At 39.5% G+C, this 24,909-nt stretch overlaps 2 protein-coding genes across 2 annotated transcripts; both read left to right on the top strand.

The window, feature by feature from the left end:
- Positions 1 to 4,146: 4,146 nt before the first annotated feature.
- On the top strand, positions 4,147 to 15,340 carry LOC139287158 (forkhead box protein P2-like). The gene is made up of 15 exons (XM_070908151.1): positions 4,147 to 4,302; positions 6,797 to 6,901; positions 8,176 to 8,262; positions 8,890 to 8,998; positions 9,615 to 9,792; positions 10,216 to 10,320; positions 11,424 to 11,511; positions 11,947 to 12,084; positions 12,853 to 13,042; positions 13,152 to 13,222; positions 13,928 to 14,029; positions 14,127 to 14,248; positions 14,804 to 14,873; positions 15,000 to 15,136; positions 15,226 to 15,340. The coding sequence occupies exons 1-15, from the start codon at positions 4,147 to 4,149 to the stop codon at positions 15,338 to 15,340; spliced, it is 1,773 nt and encodes a 590-aa protein (XP_070764252.1).
- A 3,213-nt stretch (positions 15,341 to 18,553) lies between these two features.
- LOC139287041 (myoD family inhibitor domain-containing protein-like) lies at positions 18,554 to 22,774 on the top strand. The gene is made up of 4 exons (XM_070908009.1): positions 18,554 to 18,674; positions 19,055 to 19,144; positions 19,725 to 20,003; positions 21,942 to 22,774. The coding sequence occupies exons 1-4, from the start codon at positions 18,614 to 18,616 to the stop codon at positions 22,211 to 22,213; spliced, it is 702 nt and encodes a 233-aa protein (XP_070764110.1). The 5' UTR covers positions 18,554 to 18,613; the 3' UTR covers positions 22,214 to 22,774.
- Positions 22,775 to 24,909: the final 2,135 nt, after the last annotated feature.

Genomic DNA, 24,909 nt, shown 5'->3' with positions numbered 1-24,909 from the left:
ATATAATCTACAATATAGATTGATTTACATTTTATTACTGGAAAACTACCCCAACACCTAAAAGTTAAAATCGTTCAATGTAACTATACTAATTGTTCCCTGGACAGTCGTAATGTTATTCGTAATAACAAGCATGAGAATTACCATGGCAGCTATTTGTGTTTAGTTGCTTTTGGCCCACAATGGGTCACATGAGGTCTAAAACAGAACGGATGGCCTCAACATACTGTTTAGGCCTCCAAAATAATTTCAACTAACCAACCGCTGACTCTCTGATGGTGCAATGACTGTGAAAGCCTGATAGCATGCAAGAAGAAACAACCATTCCACATAAGCTTATTCTTTTATCTGCTTATCCCATATCAAGACATTTCTGCAGATACCAGAATTACACAGTTTACAGTAATGCATTGTGTTTGTACTATTTCCTGTGTTTATCTCACAGCTGTGACAAAGTGGCATGTCCAGCCCAAGATAAGACCAAAGTGGTTAATCCTTAATCTTACTGAGCAAATAAAATACATATTTTAACAGTGAGTAAGAGTGCTGTGTCTTAACTGAAGAATGGTGACCTCCCCTCTTGAATTGGATATGAACAGTATAAAAGCATGTAAAGGCTGTCAGGGAAGATGATAGTTTTGTCCAGCGTTTTTTCCAACAGGAAAGAACCAAACTGTCAGAGGATGTGGGATCTGATACTGAAAGGATACTAGCCATGACTTGGAAGTTACAGTAAAAAGGAGCAATGAATACAGAGAAGGGAAAAAAAGGACAACATCTCACAGATACTTCATACATCAAAGACGGAAAAGCAGGATGTGACTTTATAAATGCATCTAAGACAGAAGAGAACAGCAGAGAAGTTATTGCACAAGAAATGGCAACAATGGCAGATGCTGTCAGCATGCTCACCAACCCAGCCCATCCTCCAGATAACATGATGAGCTCCTCAGACAGTCCCTCCTCTGAGGACTCCCAGATCTTCTCAAAGCCCTCGCTCTCCTACATTGCCCTGATTGCCAAAGTCATCCTGTCTTCCCCCTCCCAGAAACTCAACCTGGCGTCCATCTACAGAGCAATGGAGGAGCGGTTTCCCTACCTCAGGAGCCGGGGTCCGGGCTGGAGGAACAGTGTCCGGCACAACTTGTCCGTGAACGACTGCTTTGTGAAGGTGAGCCGCTGCGAGGATGGTCGGGGCCATTTCTGGGGTGTCCACCAAGCTCACCTGAGAGATTTCCAGCAGGGGAACTTCAGGCAGTGCAGAAAGGCCAGGGGGAGGAGGGAGAGGGAGCAATATGACAATGCGGAGGGCTGTCTGGCTTGGATGGAGACCAACTACTTCTTGGGAAGGCTCGATGAGAGCAGATCGTTGGGTTGGGTGGTGCCACAATGCCCTCTACAGGAACCAAGGAGGTACCAGATGAGTTCCTTGGACTGGACCCAACTACGCTATCAGCCTTGGAACATCAATGTGGGCGGGGTAGAATCCCCCAGCTGGATGAAACGTTACTATTTTCCAGAGAGGCTCCCAGGCAGGTCATATGGCAGGGCCACAGCTGTGAGAGGGCACGACAGTCAACCCATGACCTCCGAACTGCACTGTTGGGAGAGGAATGACCCAGTACTGAAAGGCATGAAAGAGTCATATGACAGCAGGTTCATGACACTACCAGTGCAAGCCTTCAGGTTTCCTGGCTGCTGGTGTATGTCTCCAGTCATCAAAGAGTTAATAAAACCTTTACCTTGCAAACTCAATTTTTAATGTCACCCTCGAACTGTCTTAAAGCGTTAGAATGAAAATGGAACAAGGTGGAGACTACACGGAAATGTTTTTGCTATCTCTGACTATGCAGAACAAATGTATATTACTTTTTCATCTAATGTAAACTGGAGGGCAGGTAAATACTAATCCAGTAGGTGGCAGAAAGTTACCTTGGTAGCAATATCTACAATTCAATCATAATTGCTCTCAAGTCTGTCCTGCTTTAAGACATGTTTTGTAGAGATATATTTGGCCTTTCTGCTCAACTGTCACTTATATAAATGCATCATATCTAAATGTACAGCACTAATCCACAATTACATGGCGTAAATAGCTTCATCTTTAACATGTGTTAGCCTGCATTATTGTTGTTATAATTATTATTGAGAGAAACACTTAAACATTTGTGTGTGCAAAAACATAAAAGAATGTATTCAGGTTCTTCCTTACCTTACCTGGATATCCCTCTCATCTCACCAAAGTATAATTACTCCTGTTAGTACGGCAGCCTGGCCTTAAGTCCTCATCATGTACTAGCAGTCTGACATTACAAGAAACCACTACAGGAGGGTGATAAAGGTGGCATACTTAAAAAAAGAAAATAAAGAAAAGGGTAAAACAGAATGAAAACTTTGAACCAAAATGCTTAAAAACACGAAGAGGTACAGAAATGTGTACAAAGTTTCAGAGTCATTTCAGGTATTGTTTGTCAATGTAGCTGTGTTGAACCTCTACACTCTAGGGTACGCTGCATTTATCAGCAGCCAAAATTAAAACACTTTTATTTGCAAACAGATGTACTGATATGCTATTCAAATAAAAGTACAAACGCTACCGTAAATAGCTCTTTGATAACAGTTTGACAGTTGTGTAGGTGTAGAGCTCTTTTTTGTTGTTCAAAACTCGTAGATGCTGCATATCTAAATAAAGTCACAGACAACTATACTTGTCTTTTCTCAAAGCTGACTCTTTGTTTTAATCATGAAAGACAATAAATTGTGCTTTTTTTCAGACATTTTGTTTTTTTTTAATTGTATTGTGTATGCCTATGAATATCAACAAAGAAAAGTAATGCCTGCAAACATGCATTCTTACTGCAAAAAGGCCACTGGAAAGCACAACATCATGTTTTGTTTATATATTATGTTACAACATACATTATATTTTTATATCATAGCAATGTAGACATGTTTTTTATTGATAAATGCAAATTGTAGAGGACCTTTTAACAAAGGCATCACTACAAATGTGGACTCACCAGGTAAGCACTGTAGCCTAAAATAAACATTTAGCTGATTTGGTTTTTTACTGCTTTTCACATCTCCGTAATCAGCTGCTGTTCTCACTGTCTAATTCACTGACTGACACTGTGACTCCTCCCCCTCAGGTAGACACACAACTCCATCAGTTCTCTCCCATCCTCACTCCAAACTGCATGACTAGGAGACATCAACTGCCTGGCTGCTCTGAATTCGACTATTCATCTTAACGGTATGTAGCTTTAACACAATTCTGACAGAAGTAGAGAGATTGTCAGAGAGCTTCCTATTATGACGACGTGATCAGACTTTACTTCTTGTATGTTTCTAGGAGTTCATACTTCAAGTTAAACTCCTATTTGTGCTAAATTTTAGAGGTAATAAGATGCATTTTATAGCTCGCTTGCGTATATGTAGGGTCTTTTTTTTACCTCTTAGTTTCTACTTCATGCAGTGCCAGGATAAGTTAAGACATGTAATAAAAAGTTGGCTTTGAAAAACTCCAAGCAAGCTTTCCTGGATTTTCAATAAGAAACCACAGATACATTTACTGACTATATTCTGTGTCAAATAACACTAAATTGAGTTGTGATAATCTGAAATTATAAAACTGATACTGTACGATAGCTGTTATGTGCATGTCCAATCGTCGATAGCATGTCAAAAAAAACTTTTGTATGTATAGTGAATGCATACACCTCCATTTTAGAACCTACTGTGAATCACCTGTTATTATTGTTACCAATGCTATTTGTGCATGAGGTCGGAATGATGTTAATGTCCAGAAATTGGGATCTTTTAAATGTTAATTAACTATAATGAAATACCTATGCTTTTTTGCTTACATGGAGATCCTGGATTTATTGACTTGATCTAGTCTGTGGTTCTGTAAATTGCATCTATAGAATTTCATTAGATTTGAGGACTTGCATTGTGTAGCCAGCACCTCAACAAGCATGCATGCAGTCTTTGGTATTTTTAAAATGTACAAGTTCTTTCTTGCCATGTGTTTAACGCAAAGCCACACAAAGGTGTAATTTCGCAGTGATGCTGAACTGTATCCACAGTGTTTGAGTCTCACAGCTTATTTGGTGTTGACTGTTTTCTTTTAGGACCTGAGCTGGGATGCCTGAGTCTCCACTCAGTCCCACGGCAGCCCGTCAAACCCCAGCCAGCAGCCTCCTCAGTCACACAGACAACGGAGCAGGAGAGAGAGTAGCTAATGGGGACTCCTGCAGTGGAGTGAGTGGTGAAAGCTGGCAGAGTCTCCACAATAAACAGGTATCTTCATCCACCTCCTTCTCCTCAACCTCCCCCTCATCCTCCTCTTCTTCCCTCGCCTCTCTTCGTCACCTCCTCTTCATAAGCGGGAAATAGAATAGTCTTAGGCAAACAGATGTCAAGAGAAATACTGCACGTCAGCTCCATATTGGACATCCTCTGACAGGACACCAAACCTGGAGCCTGTAGCTGTGTTGACAGTGGCAAGGATTTCATATGAGATCTGATCCGAGTTGGGAGTTGACACGCAGAACTGTGTTTGTCCTTCATTATTAGTTTGTGAGTCAGAGCCAGGGAGTAATAATTGTCCAGACCTAGGCCAAACAGATGCAAGCGAAAGGCAAATAAGCATGGCCCAACATAATTTTATGGTTGTCTGTTGCGATTCCATCCCTGGGAATCTTAATCTCGAGGATCAATGAAACAACCACAATAATGAATGCCTGGTCACCAACGTTTCCTTCAGTTTGTTCTCTCATCTTGTCAGTTTTGCTCTGCTCTTTTCTCTTAATTTACTTCCTAAACCTGCACAAGGCATTCAACTTGTGACCATACAGACTTTTAACTATTTAACAAAAAACATTGGCACTGTCCATAGTACAGGGTCTGCTAGCACTGTCTGCAACTGTGTGAGCTGAATTTGTAAACGTGTTTTTTTTGTAATGTTCAGAGAACATAATGACTATAGTAAGTGACAATGTCATGACGCCACCGTTGCAACGTTGCCTGTCTGCCAAAGTGTGATTCCAGTCTTCAAAACATAATAATGGCTTGTGATATGAAAGTTTTTCAACCTGCAAACTCTGAAAACGTTACAAATGAAGACTATTTACAGTGCAGACTGGTTTTCTCTTACAATGAAAGAGAAGGACCTCCATCTGTAATATATTTCTTTTCTAACTGCAGCATCCAATCCACACACCACACAGTTGGTTGCCCAGTGATTTATAAAGCATGATAACGAAGCCAGCTGTGTCGTCTTTAAAACTACTTACACAAGAAGATTCAGAAAAGACACAAAAAGTGTAAAAAAAGTGACCAGGGTTGCAACCAGCGATTATTTTCATAATGAATTAATCTGACCAATACTATTAATTGATTATCTGTTGTCAGAATGTCATGAAAAATACACATTTCCCATCTTTAGATAGCTTGTTTAGTGTTGGAGAATTTAACAGGTTACATTCTTACAAACATAGGTGACTTTTATTAGACATATTTGGTTTATTGGCTGATGCACCCACTGTAATGTTAATTAGTTGAGTGTTTTGTTTGGGTTTTGTAAGTTTTGAATTCTAAATTTTGGCAAAAACAACTTTGTCCTGTTCCCCCCACATTTAGAGAACTTTTTTTTGTGTATGTAAATATTGTAGTCAAATAAATGCTGCACATTATCTGCTTATTCCACCGCTACTTTGTCTGTGCCATTCTTTATCTGATTGTTGAGTTACCGTCTCTGGTTCCTCTAGTTCCCCTCGGGGATGTTACACAGGCCAAAAACCAAAGACATTCAATTTGAATAGGTATAAAACAGAAAAAATGCAAATCCTTACATTTAAGAGGCTGTAAATGTCTATAAAAGTCTTTAAAATTGTCATTTTTTTGTTGATCAACTAATCAATGAATCCACCTATTGCTAAATAAGTCCAAATCATACATGTCTACAAGCCAATGCAGATTGTTACACCTGCTGTGCCAAAGTGTGGCATCTAATTTCCACTGTTCTTAACTCTCTAGTTGTCTTGTCAGTCTGGTCGAAACACAGGAGGTATTATTTCAAAGGACTGTGAACAAAAATGACAAACTTGAGGTCCCTGATGTGTTCTTCTTTCATTACATCCTGCAAGCCGCTAAGATATTACTCCAATACAGACATAAAGCTTCACTGAAACCTATGAAGAACATCATGTCACACCCTTAACCTTGTCTGTATACAGCAATCGGCACCTATGTAGAAAATACTATCATAAACTGTTAAAGAAATAAATTATATTTTCCCCAACAATCAATTGACTGCACTAGTATTGTTTTTTTTTTAGCATTGTTTGTAATACAGCGTGTTGGATTTGTATGAGACTTTTGTTTCTTAATGCAGGCATGGTAATTGCCTCAGTTTGAATTCAAAAGGAGACAATCACTCTGCTATTTGTCACTCAACTAGTAACAGAGCAGATCAGTTATTATTCAGTGAGTGTTTGCCTTTATTAATAACCATACACTTCTATTAGGAGTCACAACAAGCATGTAATTGTCTTGGTAATTAACGGATCAGCCGGATCTCCCATCTCATTTGGGGTCAATGACACAATCCAGCATGATGATGTTCACAAAAGGTTGACAGCACTGTTTAGTAATTGGATTGGAAAGATTCCTTTTCACTGGTTATTACTGTTTAACACCTGACACTTGCCCTCTGTCTCACTCACTCGTCCTCTTGCCTGCATTCTTTAAACTGTGGTCCTTTGTCATTTTATCCCTCCTCTTCTTCCTTAAGGTGCTTCTGGCCATGATGGCTCCTCAGCAGATGCAGCCATTTCTGTCCCCCAACCAGCTGCAGGCTCTGATCCACCAGAAGCAACAAGCCCTTCTGCTCCAGCAGGTATTTCTGCAAATATTAACACTAATACAGGTACGACTACTACTACTAATAATACACTGCACTCTGGTTTACTGGACTATACCTATGCAAAATAAAGTTTTCTTGTATACAATTATTTATTGGACTGAAACTACTGTAAAATTAGTCACAAGTGTGTTGATTAGCTAGTTAGCTTAGTTGTCCATCTAAGGTGAATCTCAGTTAAAGTAACTATAGCTAGTTGGTTTACAGTATTACTGTAGGTAACCGACCATCCAAGTTCAAAGAATACTTGCTTATAGCCATCAAGGTTAGCTAACAGCTAGTCTGCTAAGGTAAACTAGCTCGCTTTCACAAAAATACACTATTATGGGGAAATCAATTAATTTTACCCAGCTAACCTTAATTCACTATGAGGATAACTTAGTTGTAGCTAATCAGGTAAACAAACCTGTCTGCTAGAGCAAAGAAATGCAATTCAGTTAGGTATTTTGGTTAATGTTACTGTAACATTGGCTAGTTAGCCTAGCTAGCATTAACCTTTCAAGTTCAAACACAGCTAGTCAAGTTAACACTTAGCTACGTTAGCTTCTTAGCCCACCTGACCTTCCAAGTTTAATTTATTGATATAGTCCTTTTTCACTACAGACACTTTTGACTTCAAGCAGGGAACGTACAGGTGTAATTAATAATGTTAAGGAGGGCTGCACTCCATTTAGCTTTGACCTACTAGATTCAGGGCCCTGCTACTGTGCATGCTGGCTCACCAACATGGAGTCAAAATGTCTGCTGTGAAAAAGCCCCTTAGCATATAACTACTGTATCAAGGTAAACTACTTAGCTATGCTGTTGACCTTACAATACCATGAACAATAGGACCATGAATTAAAAAAAAGCACAACACTTACATTTGTGGTTTGGGGTTGTTTGAATTCCCCCACTGAGGTTTAACTCAACATGTCAGATTATTTCTGCCTCCACAAAACTATAATAACTCTCCGATCGTCTGGGACGGGTCTGCTTACTATCCCCAGACTAAATAAAACTAAATCTGGAGAAGCAGCATCAGCGGTCGTAGTCAATAAAAGAAAGAAACTTGGGTGTCAGACTTCTGTAAAGAAAGACTCAACGGAGACAGAAAATATTTTACTGTTGGTGATTTGTAAAAGCGTTTAGTATGTTCTACTGTTTCACATATTTTACTGTAAGTTGTTTGAGAGTGAGGTAAATGTCTATAATAATAATAATAATAATAATAATAATGGTATAATAATGGTCCGTCACTATTTGTCTAGCAACATCTGAAAGAGTTTTACAAGAAGCAACAGCAACAGATTCACCTGCAGCTGCTTCAACAGCAGCCCAGCAAGAAAGTCAAAGAAGTAAGTAGTTATTTGTGATCTGTTTTTTAAAACTCATTTATTTATTGATTTATTTTTCACTTTCAGTTTGACTGGGTTTGCACCAAAGTTTATATATCCATCTTGGGCTAAAATTTCTCATTAGTGAGATCAATAAAATGTAATAAATGAAACAACAATTTCTGGTGTTAAAAGGTTGAGAAGCAATCTTTAACTTTTCTAAGGGAAACAAAGTAAGTGCTGCAGTCTCCACAGCTCTGTGGAACATTTTGTGGTGTCCTGTAAGTGATACACATAATGAAAACATATTTTAACAGGACAGATAGAGGAGGGTAGATCCAACAGAAATGTCCAATCAATAGAGAACATATTTAAGTGCTTTGTCACTTGCTTTAGAGAACAATGTTTTCTAGCCTTCGTAGCGGAGATGTGAGGTGACTTTTTGTTTTGGAATGTAAGATTTCAAAGTCAAAAATCTCAACATCTGATGAAGAAATTGTTAACGGATGCCATTACAAATGCAGTATATGCCACTGCGTTTAGCCCAGGATCAATACCCAGATAACTAGCAGGAGAAAAGAAAGTGTTTCACATGAATATTACATTACTTTTCTGTGAAATGTCTCATTTTCTCTCTCCATCCTTCAGCTCCCTGCACAGCAGCTCGTGTTCCAGCAGCTCCTCCAGCTCCAGCAGCAGCAGCAGCAGCTCCTTCGGGTGCAGAGACCAGTCCTGGCCCCTCCTGCCCTCTCTCCAGGTCACTCCTCTTTACATTTAACACCAAGGTTTTACATTCGTTCTGCGTTCATCATTCCTCTTTGGATCAATGTTCTGTGTATTTCAGTTTTCTGTACTGTATCAGTGTGTTTATTGTTGTAATTCAGAGCATGTTTGCAAATTTAAGATTGAATTGACCGTAGGGTTACTATAGTATGTTGAATCATATCACAAGGACTCTGTCACAGAGACCTCTACACAGGAAGATTTGTTTCTTGTTGGTTTTAGGTTCAGTTATATAACTGCACTAAACTAAAAAGACACGATGATGAAAGTGGAACCTAAAAGTAGAAAATGCATCCTTACTTACATTCCAGCTGTGATAATTATTCCTGGATTACTGTGAAGAGGTAACATGAGTTCATGAGAAAGAATTGCTCTCCCCATTTCTGACCTCGCGTTTTGGCTGTGTGAATGTGAAGCACAGATGAAAAACAGCAGAAAAATTCAGTCTAAAGTAAATATCATAATTCTGGAAAGATTTGCCACTCAGCTACTTGCACATGTCTTCTGCCTCCTGCAGTTTCCTTCATCAACATGTAAAACAAAACACTTGAAATTTACAGTATGCTGTATGGTTTTTTTTAATGTTGTAGCTGGTTTCAGCCCTGCGGAGATTCAGAAGATATGGAAAGAGCTCACAAACGGAATAACTGAAGATAAAACCACATTGAGGGGCAATCAGGAGTCTTCAGCTAACAACATAATGTCAACAAAAGTCAGAGGGAGACAGACGGGTGACCAGCAGTCGCCTCCTCCTCGCGAGGCAGAATGGTACGATCTGTCTGTTCGTGCTGTAAACAGATTGTGAGAACTGAGACGATACTGCCTTTTGGTAAACATCAAAGACTTGTCATCTGTAGACATTTTCTTCCTCTCAAGGTGCGGGTGGGGAGGCGTTTGCTTTTGCAGGAGACTTCACTTTTAATTCCCCTCGGGACGATGAATTTTGTTTTGTTTGTTTGCTTTGTGTTCCGCCACCTGAAGTGGTTCAGCAAAGAAAAAGTTTACATGACTACATGTCCCAAATCAAAAGTAAATAGTTTTCCATTTATTTTTCAGTGCTCCCCTACACCTGTCTCTGTCATTTTCTGCCACCTAAAAAGAAAACAAAAACACGCTTATATCTGTTTTATTGCTGTTTTGCTCTTGTTTTGGCTGCTGTGGTTTCTAATCATGTCAATACTTTCACTCTAGTGCTGTTAAAGCTGATCGTGCTGCCACACACGCTCTCTACAGTCACGGTGTGTGTAATTGGCCCGGATGTGAGTCGGTGTGTGACAACTTCAGCCAGTTCGTCAAGTAGGTTTTGACATCCTCACGCATTTCATATTCATTTCACCTTTTTGTTTGTGATTTAAAGGAATGCTCACCCCTGTAGGTTTGGCTCTGAAATGTTTGCAGCCCCAGTTTTATCATCACATTCAAGTCACAGAGTCATGTATACATGTTTCTGAAAGAAAAACCCAGTAAGCCAGTTAACAGCACTTTCTGCTGTAAAGTATTTTCAGAATAGTCAATAACTCTTGTAAACATCTGGATAAAAAAAGATTCTGTCCACTGCACAATAATAAAGATTTGCAGTTCTAAAATTTCTTATCTGAGGTAGCCAGAAATTAAATTTCTCCTTGCTCATTTTGTACGATTCAAGAAAAATATAAACACATTGTTGCGTATGAAAATATGAAATAATGGAAAGATAACAGATAAACAGATAACAACACTTTTTAAGTTAATTGAGCAATCAACGCGTCATTCCCAGCTACCACCTTTGTCTTGTTTGGATATCTATTGAGTCTTAACTTGGGAAACAGGATAAACATTGTACAGTATTTGTCGAGCAGCAGACGGAGTATTATGAGAGTATCAGAGGAGAATCTGAGGATTCTGGAAATTCTTTCGAAATCGTTCTTTAACTTTTTTTTTTAAAGACCACAAGTGATTCATTTTTCAGAAAAATGCTCATCTCTGAGAATTAAAAGTAAGGATAAGACATGAGGGGCTCAAACTGGGAATAAAACGTAAAACGATTACATTAGCAGTTACAATATATTTCAGTGAAAAAAATAAAATAAAACAAAACAAACAAACATGTCATATCAAAACATCCATGAAAACTTCTCTAACTACTCCTGTCACACAGTCCACTTCTCTGCTGTTTATGCACATGTTCAGTATGTTTGAAACTATCTTCACTTTGCTAAGGAATCATTCAATTCATTTCTGCATGAGTGGTTTGAATGAAGTTCCCATTAATGTTTTGATAGATTTTGACTTCTTCTTTTTTGCCATGACTCTGGGTCGCCATAGGAATCCATTGTAGCTGCTACAGACTTTTCAGAGCTCCCGCAGGAGTGAGCATTTGATACTCAATAAACAGTACTCCCTGTGTGTGTGTGTTTCAGGCACATTAGCAGTGAGCACACTCTGGATGACAGAAGTACAGCGCAGTGCAGAGTCCAGATGCAGGTGGTTCAGCAACTTGAGCTTCAGGTAGGCATGAGTCCTGGAAAGATGTCCAATAACAAAAATTATAGCTGCTGCTTAGATGTGTGCTAGTGACCATGCAAACCTGCCCTGTGCTGTTTGGGTCAAATACATAAGATTGAAAATAGGTATAGGAAAACATTGTCCTATTCGTACAGGTGATTTAAAAAATGTCTCCCCAGATATTTATAGAAGCAATATTAGTCTGCAACTTGGGATTCTTGTCCCTCGGTTTTCCCAAAATGTCACCACCTAAATACCTTCTTGCTCATGGTAAATATTCATGTGTAATGTTTTGCCAACACAGCCTCCTTCCACAGCAGGAAATTGTACAAAATGTGTTTGGTTCACAGCGCTCCATTTCAGTAATCTGTGTTCAGTGATTTTGGTGCGACACCGTCCACTCTGATTTCTTCTCCCTCCCCTCATCTCCTCTAACAGCTCTGCAAAGAACGGGAGCGTCTGCAAGCGATGATGGCTCACCTGCATCTGCCATCTCTAGAAGCTCAGTCGATCTCTGCACCCGCGAGTCTACATTCGCCACCATCTGATACGGCCGCTGACCCACGCGGTCTACAGGTACATAGAGTGCAGTAATAGCTGTGTGAAACAAACAGAGACAAAGGAAATGAGCCGTGAAACATTTTGAAGCTGTAAGCAAAACTCCAAATATGTGGTGGAGAGAGAAAATAACATGTGTCTGGCTGCAACCCCATCTTCTCTTGCACTGATGAAGATACCGCCAGCCTGTAATTGACCTGGTGGATGAATTGCAAAAATATGTTTCCATTTTCTTAGAAACAAAGAAACATGTTTTACAGGTACACCTGCATGAGATGTCACCAGCTCAGAGAATATACGTCAGATCGGATCACAAATGCGTTTCCTGAAAAACTTTTGTCATTTTGCACCTTTTTACCATAACTCACAAATTACTTTTACACTTTTCCTTTGTGGAGATCTCCATCCTTTCTGAGTGAGACTCACTGCATGATGTGAAACCCCGAGCGCTTCCTTTCCTTTCGGTGCCCAGCTGCTGGCACCAGATGGCTGCCATTGTGTTCTCAGAAAGCAGACATGCTCTGATAATGTGGAAGCTAATCATTTGTTAATCTTGCAAATATTGCACCATAATCACAACAGTCACCAAACAATTTCACCCTATAATTAACAATAATTGGCTTCCTTCTTCTTGCGATATTAGTGGAATCACCTCTGAAGAGGCGAATCAAATTGCTCTGTTACACTCTGTTGAAAAGATCCCCCACTCTGTTTTGTTTCTCTGTCAGTCTTTTCATTCCACTTGTTCCTTTGTTAACTTGGATCGTCTGCTTGTGTCGCTCTCAGCCCAGCTCAGCCGGCGTCACCGACAACCTGCCCTCGCTGAGCCCGTCAGACTCGGCCCAGGTGTCCCCCCAACCACTGGCCCCTGTCAGCTCTCCATCCCAGGGGGGTGAAGAAGAGTCGCCCCCTCATACATCATGTGCTGGGGCCATAAGACGTCGTCATCACCCTTTGGTCTACTCGCTGTCTTCAGGTGATCCAAATACTGTAGTCACTTTAAGATTATGTTCTCACAGCAAATGAATAGTTCACAGCACATTTTCTACTCCAGTTTCCACTTACCATGTTTTGTGTTGTTTCAGAAAATGAATTTGAGCTCTACAAGAACACCGACATCAGACCACCTTTCACCTATGCAACACTGATAAGACAGGTATAGTCTATGACTTGGAATGGAAGTGATTTCTTTCTTTACTTAACTTTAAATATTATATAGGTAACTTAGATGTAATGTAACTTAGATGTAATATATTTAAATCCTAGACTAACTGCATAATTTGTAATTATGTGCCATTAATGTTTTCTCTTTTGGGATTTTGTAGTCGCTGGTTCTTAGAATGTGAACATTTTAATGTTGGAGGCCTTTCTTGTCAATAAATGACCTCTCTATGCTGGCCCACTGTATTTCTATGTTCATGTTGATTGCCATGTGAGCTCCTTCATTTGAATCGACAGAAAATGAATTGGTAACAATTTTAACAAATACATTTTAATTAAGTAACTTTTCAAGCAAAAATGGTTCCAGTTTCTTGAATATGAATATTTGCTGGTTTTCATGCCTTTGATAGGAAACTGAGTATCTTTTTGTTTTGGAGTGTTCATGGGACAAAAAAAGGAATTCAAATAGTCAACTTCAGCTTTGGGCTATTTTCTGACATTTCCGACTTCTAATGATTAATTGATTAATCAAGAAAATACATGGCAGATTAATCGATGACGAAATAAACCTTATTTGCAGCCCTATCTTGTGTCAGTGAGATGATTACTAGTGCTTTATCCAAAAAAAGGCAGCATCTGTGGGCTTGGATTTGATCCTGTAATGTGCTGCAGTGTTTTTTTATTTCTCCTCCATCTGCAGGCTATTATGGAAACATCAGACATGCAACTAACACTCAACGAGATATACAACTGGTTCACACGGACGTTTGCTTATTTCAGACGCAACGCCGCCACTTGGAAGGTACCAGATAATTAACTCCCAGTGATCCCAGTGTGTGTCCGATTTATGAAGCATGTGTTCAGTAATATCTCCTTCACTCTGATTTTCTCTGGATCAGAACGCAGTGCGCCACAACCTGAGCCTGCACAAGTGTTTTGTGCGTGTGGAGAATGTGAAAGGCGCAGTATGGACGGTGGATGAGGTGGAATACCAGAGGAGGAGGTCCCAGAAGATCACAGGGTACAGTAGATGACTTCCTGTTTATCACAGCTCTGTTATCTGTCAGGGTATCTGTATATATTTAAGTTCAAATACAATGATATTTAAGACATTTCTTTAAATCGTCCAAAACAACAAATGACACTATTTCACTGGCAAAAAGATACTCAAGGGTTTGTCTTCATCTTTGCTTCAGCATTCAAGTAGAAAAACAGACAACAGTGTTGTTATCAGAGTCAAAGTGAACAAAATATTTAGTCTTGTATCCAATGAAGGTCAAAATAGGTTCCTTATTGCATCTGCAGTATTGCACACTTTTGTGTCTTAATTATAGGCCTCAGTAAATTACTTATAAATATGACTGAACTGATCCTGGTGACAGTTTCAAGGCTCAAGTCAAGGTTCTTTTCTGATCATTCATGCAACTGAATTATTTGTCATCATAAACAACCTTGCCTCAAACTATTGTTGTTAACAATGTTGTGGCTTGTGGAATATATGCAAAGTATTGATTTTCTTGCCATGAATTAGACATGGATTGTGTCCGTTTTGAAATTCTGCTTTGTGGTTTCACAGGAGTCCATCGCTGATGAAAAATGTGTCCTGCAATCTTGATTTTGGGACCGTTCTGAATGCCAGCTTACAGGTGAGAGGATGTGTTACAGTACATCTTTCAAACAACACATCACTCGCTTCCTGATTTCAGAAGTTTGAAGAGGTTGAAGTCACTGTTTGATTTTTTGATTTGAAGTTTGATCAATCTTCTTTGCAGACGGCACTGGCTGAGGCATCACTGCCAGGATTCAAGAAGGGTTGTGTCAGCAGAAACTCCAGGAGTCAAATACAGGAGAACAAAGCAACAAACAGCAGCAACCACAGCAAACAAAACTTCCCTCCACGAGTTCAGCAGTGAGTTTTGTTGATTGTGAACTCTAAAAGTCAATGAAATGACTGATGTGCAGCAATAATTGATCAAAATGTGTTGGTTTTTCTTGCAGGTCTGAAGTGCTGATTCTGAATGACCAAGAGTCCCTGATGCCAACAGTAAAACCAGCCAGTCTGCAGCACGACATGACTGAAAATGATGAAGAGCATTTGTTTGACCTTGAATGACAAAAGAAGGGTTTCAGACTTAAAACAGTCCATTGCAAATCATTAAAGTAAACCTTTGTTGAACATTCAGGGATGTAGACCGCAGTTTACACATTATACCATCTTAAATTCTCACCAAAATATGAATATTTGATCAAATTCACACACAAATGTTATTTAGAATTGTGGTTCATTATATGGTTCATATATTCATACACATTTTCTGACTTTTCTGATTTTGTTGTCTGTGGGTGACTACATGTCTGCAGCAGTCCACTTTTTCTTTTGACATTTCAGCCTTATAGAAAAGGAAGTGGAACAAAGTGCCACCTGTGGTTTTTGTGTCGGCCTATTACTTAATTATATTTTTTCTTTATCAGCTAGAGATAAAATTAGATTTAAGTTATTAGGTTGAAGATATAATAAACAGTTAAATATGAGTTTCAACGTATTTAAATCCGTACACCTGCTCACATTTGAACAACAGATATTTTTTCTTTTTCAAAAAAAAGTGGATCATGACAAGCTTCAAAGTAAAAAAGATACATGAGAATACACAAAGTCAAAAATAGAGTTGGGATCTGATAGTTTAGGGTAAATTATAATTTCACCATGAACAAATCCTTTCATGTAAATTATACATTCCAAAGGCCAAAGTAAGTGATTTACAGAAATATTTGTTATAATATGATGTAGAGAATGAGTGTTTTGTGTGTTTGCTAGAGCAAAGAGAGAGATGTTTTGTGGTTTTCTGTCAATGAAGTATATGAAAACATGTCTAGTTTGTGCTGTGGCTTCTCTCTGTTGTCTTTGTTAAAAATACATCTAAGATGCACATCAGCTTGTTGAAATGTGTTTTTTGTTTTATCAATGTCAAATAAGCAAAGTCGCTATGTCTTATGTGTTTCCCTGTGTGTAACGTATGTATTTAATACAGCGCTGTTTCCCCTGAAATAAAGATTGTTCCAAACATTCCACTTTTATAACATTTTGAGTCTTTACAATAGATCTTGGGTGTGATGTGTTTGTCTGTCCAAAGTGTCTGATTACAGTGTAACAAATATATGTAGACCTGTTAATTGTTTGTCAATTAATGCTGTTTATTTTTTCATTGTCACACCTGTGATTAATGGCATTGAAAAAAAACCATTTGTGTTTTGATGTACAACTCAATGCAGGGCAAATTGAAATGTTATGCGCTGTTAAGCTCTGTTACCCACCAGTAGACGTATAGACTTAATACCACGCGCTGCCACTAACCTGGCATGGTTACACCTGTGAGAGTGTATGTTGGGAATTTTACATGGAAAATAAAATAAAATGCTTTTTGTTTTGGATAAATACACTTGTTACATTTGTCATTTTTAAGCAGCATACTACAGTACATATAAACATAACCTGAGCTAATTATTATTTTTTTATTTGGCTAGACTGAAAGCTAATAGCAATATCAGGGTCAAGTTGCTCAGGGCTTTATTTTGGGTCATTCTAATAAGAAACTAATAAGAATTATCTAATCAAACTGAACTATGATTAGATGATTAAAAATCAATTCACATAGATATTCAGTGCAATCCAAATACTTCACAAAATGAAATTCTGAATGTTTATTCAGCAACGTGTGTTTTATTGAGCTGGTGTAAAAGCAATGATATTTATGTATATGAGGACGGTAAAAATCCCTGTACAACTATGCATGAATTAAAGATGCCATATCTCAAGATACGTACTACGAATAATAATGATTAACATTAAATTATCTGACCCAATGATTTTAAAAAACATTTTTGTTAATATTCATGGTTGTTTGTCTCTTGATCTTAATCACATCAAAATGTACGATGCTAAAATAAAACCCATGGATAAACAGTCCCAACCGCATCACATGGTGTCATCCACTGATGAACACCATGAAGGGAAGCTGATGCTGTAGACTTCACAACCAAATACAGAACAAAGGCACATTTTTCAGCTCCCTGTTTTGACTAATGTCAGTAATTGTCTTGGCTGATAACGAGTTAGCTTTAAGTTTGCTGTTGCCTCTCACGGCTTCCTTTGATTCGCTGTCAGCCTATTAGATGACATTTTCTTCTGATTGCCTCTTCACGTGGCGCGTTCACTGACTGAAAGTTAGCATGGTGCTAGACAACTTCAACAGCTTCACTTATGTGTTGCTTTGATGTGCCATAATCTCACTGCGAGGCGGGCAAGTCAACATGTTTTTCAACGCAGCACTTTTGACAGCACTTAGTCAACAGCTCCTCCGAAAAGGGCTGGTCTCTGTTCATCTTCTCATCAACATGTAATGACGATGCTGTCACCCGTGTGTCCAATCTCTCCATAACATCCTCATCTGTGGAAAAACAAAAATTTTCATATACAAAGATTTAAATTACCCTGGCTGTAATTAATTACTTATTAAGGGTTTTATTTTGTTTCGGGGGGTTGAAATGAAGAATTAGTGATTGATTCATTACTACTTTGTGATCTCAAATGACAACAGTGTTTTATATACATTTTAGTGCATGTTAACAGTGTCACAGGTCACACAACATGGCTCATTGAGATGATCAGGCCATGCACAAAGTCAATCCACTGAGGAAGACCATGAGATTTTATGAAAATAGTAAGTGGACCTTCAGTTAAGTTTTTTTGCCAAACAAAAGTGAATCTGTTCATTTGATTTATTTGAAATGTGGCATATACAAATAAGTTATTTGAGTGAAGTATAAGTACATATAATGTTATGACTGATGTTTTGAATGTATGTAACGAATTAGCTAATTAATTTGAAAGCATTAATTACATAATTACAGAGCAAATTAGCAATTGCATACTGAATGCTAGATAGTATACAAATTTGACAGATTTGTATGAGTGTGTGTGTGTGTGTGTATGTGTGCATAAGAGGGAGAGACATACAGTATTCAGCTAACACTCATATGGGGTATGTGTCTCCATTGTGTTAGGTGACTAAAAGCAGCCTAAAGTCACACAACCAGGCCTCGGGTGTCTCCACTGTTCTGTGATCAGCATGTTGAGAGCGGCCGCTCAGGGATCTGCTGGGAAGGGGAGTGTTGTTAAGTCACTGAACAACAACAAACCCCCCCAACACACACACACACACACACACAAAGTACAGCTCACAGTCTCCTGAGCGGTGACTCAGGCCGCCATGTTGGGTGTCGTTGGAGGTTTCCTGACCTCTTGGTGTGGACAGAAGCAGGAGGATGGACAAGGTGAACAGCTGAACAAAAGTGCAACGGAGATCCGGAGCAGTCATGAGTGTCAGACATGTTACCAGGAGACCATTTAGCTGTGGACGGGACGGAGGAACAGAGCAATCCGACTAAAGGCAAGTACTCATGATCTGACCTGAAATAAGCTGTAAAAGTCTATTTTTCTTACATATACACACTGCTGCTCTAGCCACTTGTTTTTAAGCTTCACCTGATAAACAAAAGGCAGATATTAATTTTCTGTAAAGGTTACCATTTTTAAACCTAACTTTAAACTTCCCACTGGGGAGGGTGGTAAAAACCCTGAAACACGATAAAAACATTGTCTTTAAGGAGGATTACACTGCACATATTGAATGGTAGTGATTTTGAACTTGTGTAAAAATTGAATTGTAAGCAAAACAAATCCTGGACTTCCAGGATCAATGAGGAATCTGTCATATCTTTTGATAGATAGCCTTCCAGCTAACATGACTTTCTTTTGATGTGTCTCAAGGTAGTGCGTCTTTAAAATCAGCACAGGAAATCCTTTCAGCACGTGACCCCGTTAGCAGAGGAAACACCATCCCCACTGACCTCATCAGCAGTAAGTGGAAGCGTGAGACCTGCACAGTAAACAATACAGTGATTACAATTAGATGTTGTGACTCTTGACGAGTGGTACGACTGAAAATCAGTTTTATTAACGGGAAGCAGAGTCACAGTACGTAAGCTGAAGTAGGACAGTGACCACATCACTGTGCACTGTGCTAATAATTGGAGCAAGTTCCCTACCAAATTACAATGAATCAAAAACAACAACAATAACAACAACAAACAAACCAATACATATTGACCATGGAGCTCTTGGGGACCCTGACGGTCTGGGGGCCAGGGGGCAATTACCCACTTTGCCCGTTTGGCCATCCAGCTTTGTACATTTTCAAATCCTCAAAATATACCAAAACATCTGGAGAAAATTATACATTTCTGGGTGCAAAACACGGATCTTTCGCCCAAAACCTGTTTTACATTTAGTAGTCTGTCCCTGTAGCACTTTCTACTTTCAAATTGCTGATTGATTACAGCTTGAATTTGCTTTGTGCTCACTCAGAAGTTTTATCATTAAGGTGTCTGAGTCGTGTGCCTGTTCTGTGTAATACACTCTTCACGGTATGTTTGCCCAGCCCAGCCTCTGCCTGCTGCAGCCCCACCAGCAGAGACCTCACAGCAGGCAGCAGGATTTAAGAAGCCTCAGTGTAACCTCCACAAGCCCACCTGCCAGCGATGTGGCCTCACAGTCCCAGACCACAGACTCCCCCCTCTCTCGCCGGACCTGAACCGACTGCAGGGCTCCAGCTTGTCGGTGCACAGCAGCAGCAGCAGCAAGAGGAGCAGCAAGAGGAGCAGCAGGAGCAGGAGCAGGGGCAGTGTGGCTGGCTCACACCAACATACTGCTACAGCTGGTAGGCACAATATTGTGGCTCACTTCCACACTGTTTAAATAGGACTGGACAATATGATCTAAAATTGATACCACGATAAATTGTCTCATTTATCTTAATAATGATAGTAAGTAAATACTTCTTAATACATCAGTAGATGACATTTCCATTCTCGACCTGGTTTACTTTTCATGTTTGTCTGGATTAGTTCCAGTTTGACTGTACAGATTCTGGACTGAGCTTTGGGCTGATTTATTGGCTGAACGTTGGTTTATTGTCAATTTCCATTGAAAAGCTCACTGCACTGCACTTTATTGGAGGTTGGGAAATTAACTTGACCTTAGTCCGCACTCTTGAAGCCTTTTCTCTTGTAAAACCAAAACATACCTCTTGAAAACACTACAAATAAAGTTGGCGCTCGAAAACAAATTTTTAACTTTTTCTTAAGAACAGTATGTTTAAATTTTACAAGACAAAAGGATTCATGGGGATTTAACAGCTGGTTAAAATATTGGTCAAGTTTATTCCAATAAATAGCAGCACTTTGTACTTCACTTCATGATATAGTCACTGAACGCTCCCTGCTTAAACCTTGTGTTAAAAATCGAAACATTTTCACCAGTCGGTGGGTTCCATCTTCAAATGTATTTTCGTCATCTTACAGATGTCTATTATCAAATCATAAAAAAGTTTTTTTCCTGGGGCTATGCAGATTTCCACAGACTGTGCTGCTCCGCTCTGCTCGCTGTGGCAGGCAGGCAGCTATAGTGGCCGGTGCAGTCTGTGGAAATATTGAATATAAAGATTGGTTTTGTCCCAACCAATCAATTTATCTCAATGGAAATCAATGAGATCACAAAAATTACCTGAAGATGCAATGTCCTGCTGGATAACAAGTAAAAATAACTGTCTCCCATGCTGTGGATAATGAGCTCCCAAACGGGGGCTATGGTTGTTGTATCTATTCTCAGTTTAATTTCATGGAATTAAGACTATTTATTTATTGAAAACTGAGACAAAAGTAAATTTAGGTCAGTAAGAGATGCACAATATCGGTAATTCAATGAATTTGGTTTATCATCCTCCACAAATACTGTGTGAAACGCGTACATTCAAATGATATTTCTGTCACCACCAAAGACAGTCTATCTTTTTACACAAATGGAGCTCTAAAAAGTTTCCCTTGAACACTTTCAAACTGCTGCACTTTCTTCCAGTTTTATCAAAGTGTGCAGTGGACCACTCCTTGTTTATCATTGTGTTCATCTCTATGAAGTTATGCATTAAATCAATACAGTGGCCACACATAATGCTCCAGTCCTTTTTCATCTACACACATATATAGATATTAGCATAAGTTATGTGCGGGGGGTGTATAATTGGAGCGGCTAAGCAGGAAAACGCTGAACCCCACTCTCCAGGGAATTCTGCCATCTCCTTTTCATTTACTTCCTTGAGTAAACAGGATAAAACAGCTCGATTTGCATGAGCTCACTCACGATCTGGTCCTTGTGAGGATGAAAACGGTAGCTGAGTAATAACACAATGGTGAGGATCACGAGAGAGATGCACTTGAACACACCAGTGGGGTTAATGTATGCAATTTCATCTGCACCTAATTTGGGTGGGAGAGCAATTATCTCGTGACAGCTTCTTCCTAGTTGTTGTTCATCACTGGCAGCCTCTGTGGCCTTTTTTTATTTTCCCCCGAGAGCTGAACGAAGCTCTGTGATTAAGCAAACACAATCACACTTGATCACTGCAGCAGAGTGGTTTCTCTTTTAAGTTCTAGTTGGCATAACAAACAAACATGCAAGAGATTAATTTAGGGTTAATAGAATCGTTGATCCCCATTTCTGATGGTGTCTGACAGCCTTTTAGAACATACAACAGCTCTTTTGTGACCTCAGATATGATATTTGTTGCTAAATCACTTTTCTGTCTCGTTTCTCCCCACAGACTCCTGTTTACAGCTGCTGCTGGCGTGCCTGTCTTGCCAGGGCTCCGTGCTGCTCCTGGGTCTGTTGGAGGCCTGTTCCTCCTGCCTCCTCACCCTCTGCGCCTCCTGCTGCCACGCCTGCGCCCGCTGCTGTTCGGCCATCCAGGAGGCGCCCGTGGAGGAGCTCAACTGCCACGCCCACTGCCACTCGGTGCTGTTCGAGTCTTGCTGTGAACCGACCGAGTGTCTCGAGTTTTGTCTCGAGTGCTGCGAGATCTGCCATCACAGCTAGGAGGCAGCTGGAGCACCAGGACTCAGGACTAATATATAAGACATGACTACAGACATTAAAACCATGTGGGATTCTTTAGCACTACAATGACAATTTCTTGTGACGAAACAACATCTTGTTATCTTTGTTGTGACCCTCCAAATAATTAATTCTTATGGACTTCAACCCACATGATCACTTTCCACACTCTTTTCCTGGAGTCTTGTCTTCACCATGAAGTTACCAGGCTAGGTGTCTCCCCCTGTTTCCAGTCATCATGCTAAGCTAAGCTAACCGCCTCCTGGCCCCAGCTCCGTAGGCTACTTAACGCACAGATATGAGAGTGGTGTCAATCTTCATGTCTAACTCTCTGTAAATGAGTGTATTTCCCAAACTATTCCTTTAAATCTGTTGCAACCATGCTGACAAGGATGGAAGGAATACATGCATGATTTATCTCCTGGTTGATTTTTTTGAAAATAAATTCAAGGACCTTTTGAAATATTAAAAGAAAAAGGGTAATTTGTTCTGCTTGTTAAATCTCTCTGGGTTGTCAGGGTGAATAAAATTGAATCATTAATACTCTAGTGTTGTTGTTCTTGATTACATTGCAAAACAACCAAATGGTCATTTTTAAACAAGCGCAGAAACTTGCTGCAGTGCAACGTGTACAAGCTACAGTGCCTTCAAGATTCAGGCTTTATACCACACAAAAGCCTTTTGTTTGTACATCAAGTTGCATTTAATAACTTTGACCCAGAAAGACCCTGAACGAGAGGGGTCTACCTCTTTGCTCAGTTTTCTACGGGTTCTCATGTTATAAGATTGCAGGTTTGACTTCTCCCTGCGCAGCTCTTTGCAGCTGAGGAACAGGGCGACAAAAAACTTGTCAGCTCTCTCTTGAATCCCTTTTCATATTTGTCATATGAAGCACTTAGAACATAAAAGGATGCTTATTCTCTCCAGATCTTGGAAGATCGAAGCCGACTCCTTTAAAGTCGTTGCGTGAGATGACAGCGGAGAGGCAGAGTAAACAGCCAAAAATAAAACAAAGACAACGCTGTCAATCTGTCCGGGCGAGCCAAGAGGCTCATTTAAATCACGTTAGAGCGAGTAAATCGAATTTAAGTATCTCTTTTGCCCACAACACATTTGGATTCTGCTGGTGACAAGAAACAGCGGTGACGTCTAATTTAGAGCATGGCGAGCATGCACCAACAAATAAACACTCAGGTTTGTTCCACTTGTCCCCCTCAATTTGTTATACCCTTTACCCACAGCTGATGTCTACCTCCACAAGTCAGCTGATATTGTCAGAGTGAATTCAGAACCTACACATGTTGCAGCCACACAGCAATACATTGTCTTAGGATGGATGTGTATATTGGCCTTTGAGTTTTGATTTGAAATCACCACTAAAATAAACAATTTTGATGAAAACGATGTCACCTAGGTGACAGTACCATACCACTTTTAATTTCACGGTGGCAAAATCAAAACGTTTGGTTTGATTAGATGCAAGAAATGGAGATAGTTCTGTTTTGTAATTTGCTTTCTATGAATCGATAAGTCGACTGAATGACAACTATTTTGCAAACAGATAAACCAATGAAGTCATTTTTTCAAGCAAAAATGCCAAAACTTTTTCTTGTTCCAGGATTTGCTGATTTTCTTCGTTCTATGTGATGATAAATTGAATATCTTCCTGGTTCTACCGGACAAAACAAGCAGTATCAAGACATCACATTGGGCCTCCAGAAATGATGATGATTTTTCTTCATACATGTCGAAAATAATTTTCAGATGAATCAATAATGTATAATAACAATCATTAGTAGCAACTTTTTAGTAAAATAATGATATGATAAAAAAAAAAAAACTTTTTAGTGGTGTTATGAAGTTGTCTCATGCTCCCATAGCTAGAGATCCCTGATTTAGACCTTCATGTTGGGAAATAAAATGTATATAAAGTATAAATTACTTCTTAAATGAAATAAAATAAATAAAGAGACCCTTTTGGTTTCTGGTCAAAATGTTCTGAGAGCAGCAAAATGTTTGACCTTTCATATATTGTTATCGTGTGTCATGCTTTCATTTGGGCGACATTCAAAGTTTGAGAGATGCATTTGCACATTGGCATCATTGTGGCAAGATTTATAAATAAAATGGCCTGTTCAGTCGACAACCTCATCATGCGTCGGAGGCTTGAGGTTGTTTTTTTTTCCTTAACAGTTGTTGGACTGGCAGTCTGAGATAACAACGCCGGGCATCACAGACGGAGGATGACCCAGTGGAGCGGTTTGTTTTAAACCTGAGTTGCTTTTCAAAAACAACCCTTTCAACACTTTTTATTCAGAATCTGTCTATTTGTATTCGCGCCTGCCTCCAAAGCTTCATGACAATGGTTGTAACCTCCTCAATCAAAACAAGGTTTACGTGTAGTGTATGAAGTGCTGTCTATTGAAAAAAGGGGAAATAATAACACCTAATACTCTGTCTGTCAGATGTGCCCATCTGCTGTAAAGGAAACAAAAATAAACGTAACCAGATTTGAATATCTAACATTTGAGGCTGACGCAGAGAGGACGGATCAAAGGGAAGAGAGACACAGCAGAGGGGGGCAATCATAAACACATTGTCTCATTTTAATAAGTGAGGGGAATGGTTTCTAAACCGGCGCATACCATCAAGTTTCATGTGTTTGGGAGTGCGAAGGG

The sequence above is a fragment of the Enoplosus armatus genome, chromosome 6 (assembly GCF_043641665.1).
Source record: "Enoplosus armatus isolate fEnoArm2 chromosome 6, fEnoArm2.hap1, whole genome shotgun sequence".
NCBI lineage: Eukaryota > Metazoa > Chordata > Actinopteri > Centrarchiformes > Enoplosidae > Enoplosus > Enoplosus armatus.
The sequence above is the reverse complement of the archived record's forward strand: the minus strand, read 5'-3'. Positions and strand labels throughout refer to the sequence as shown.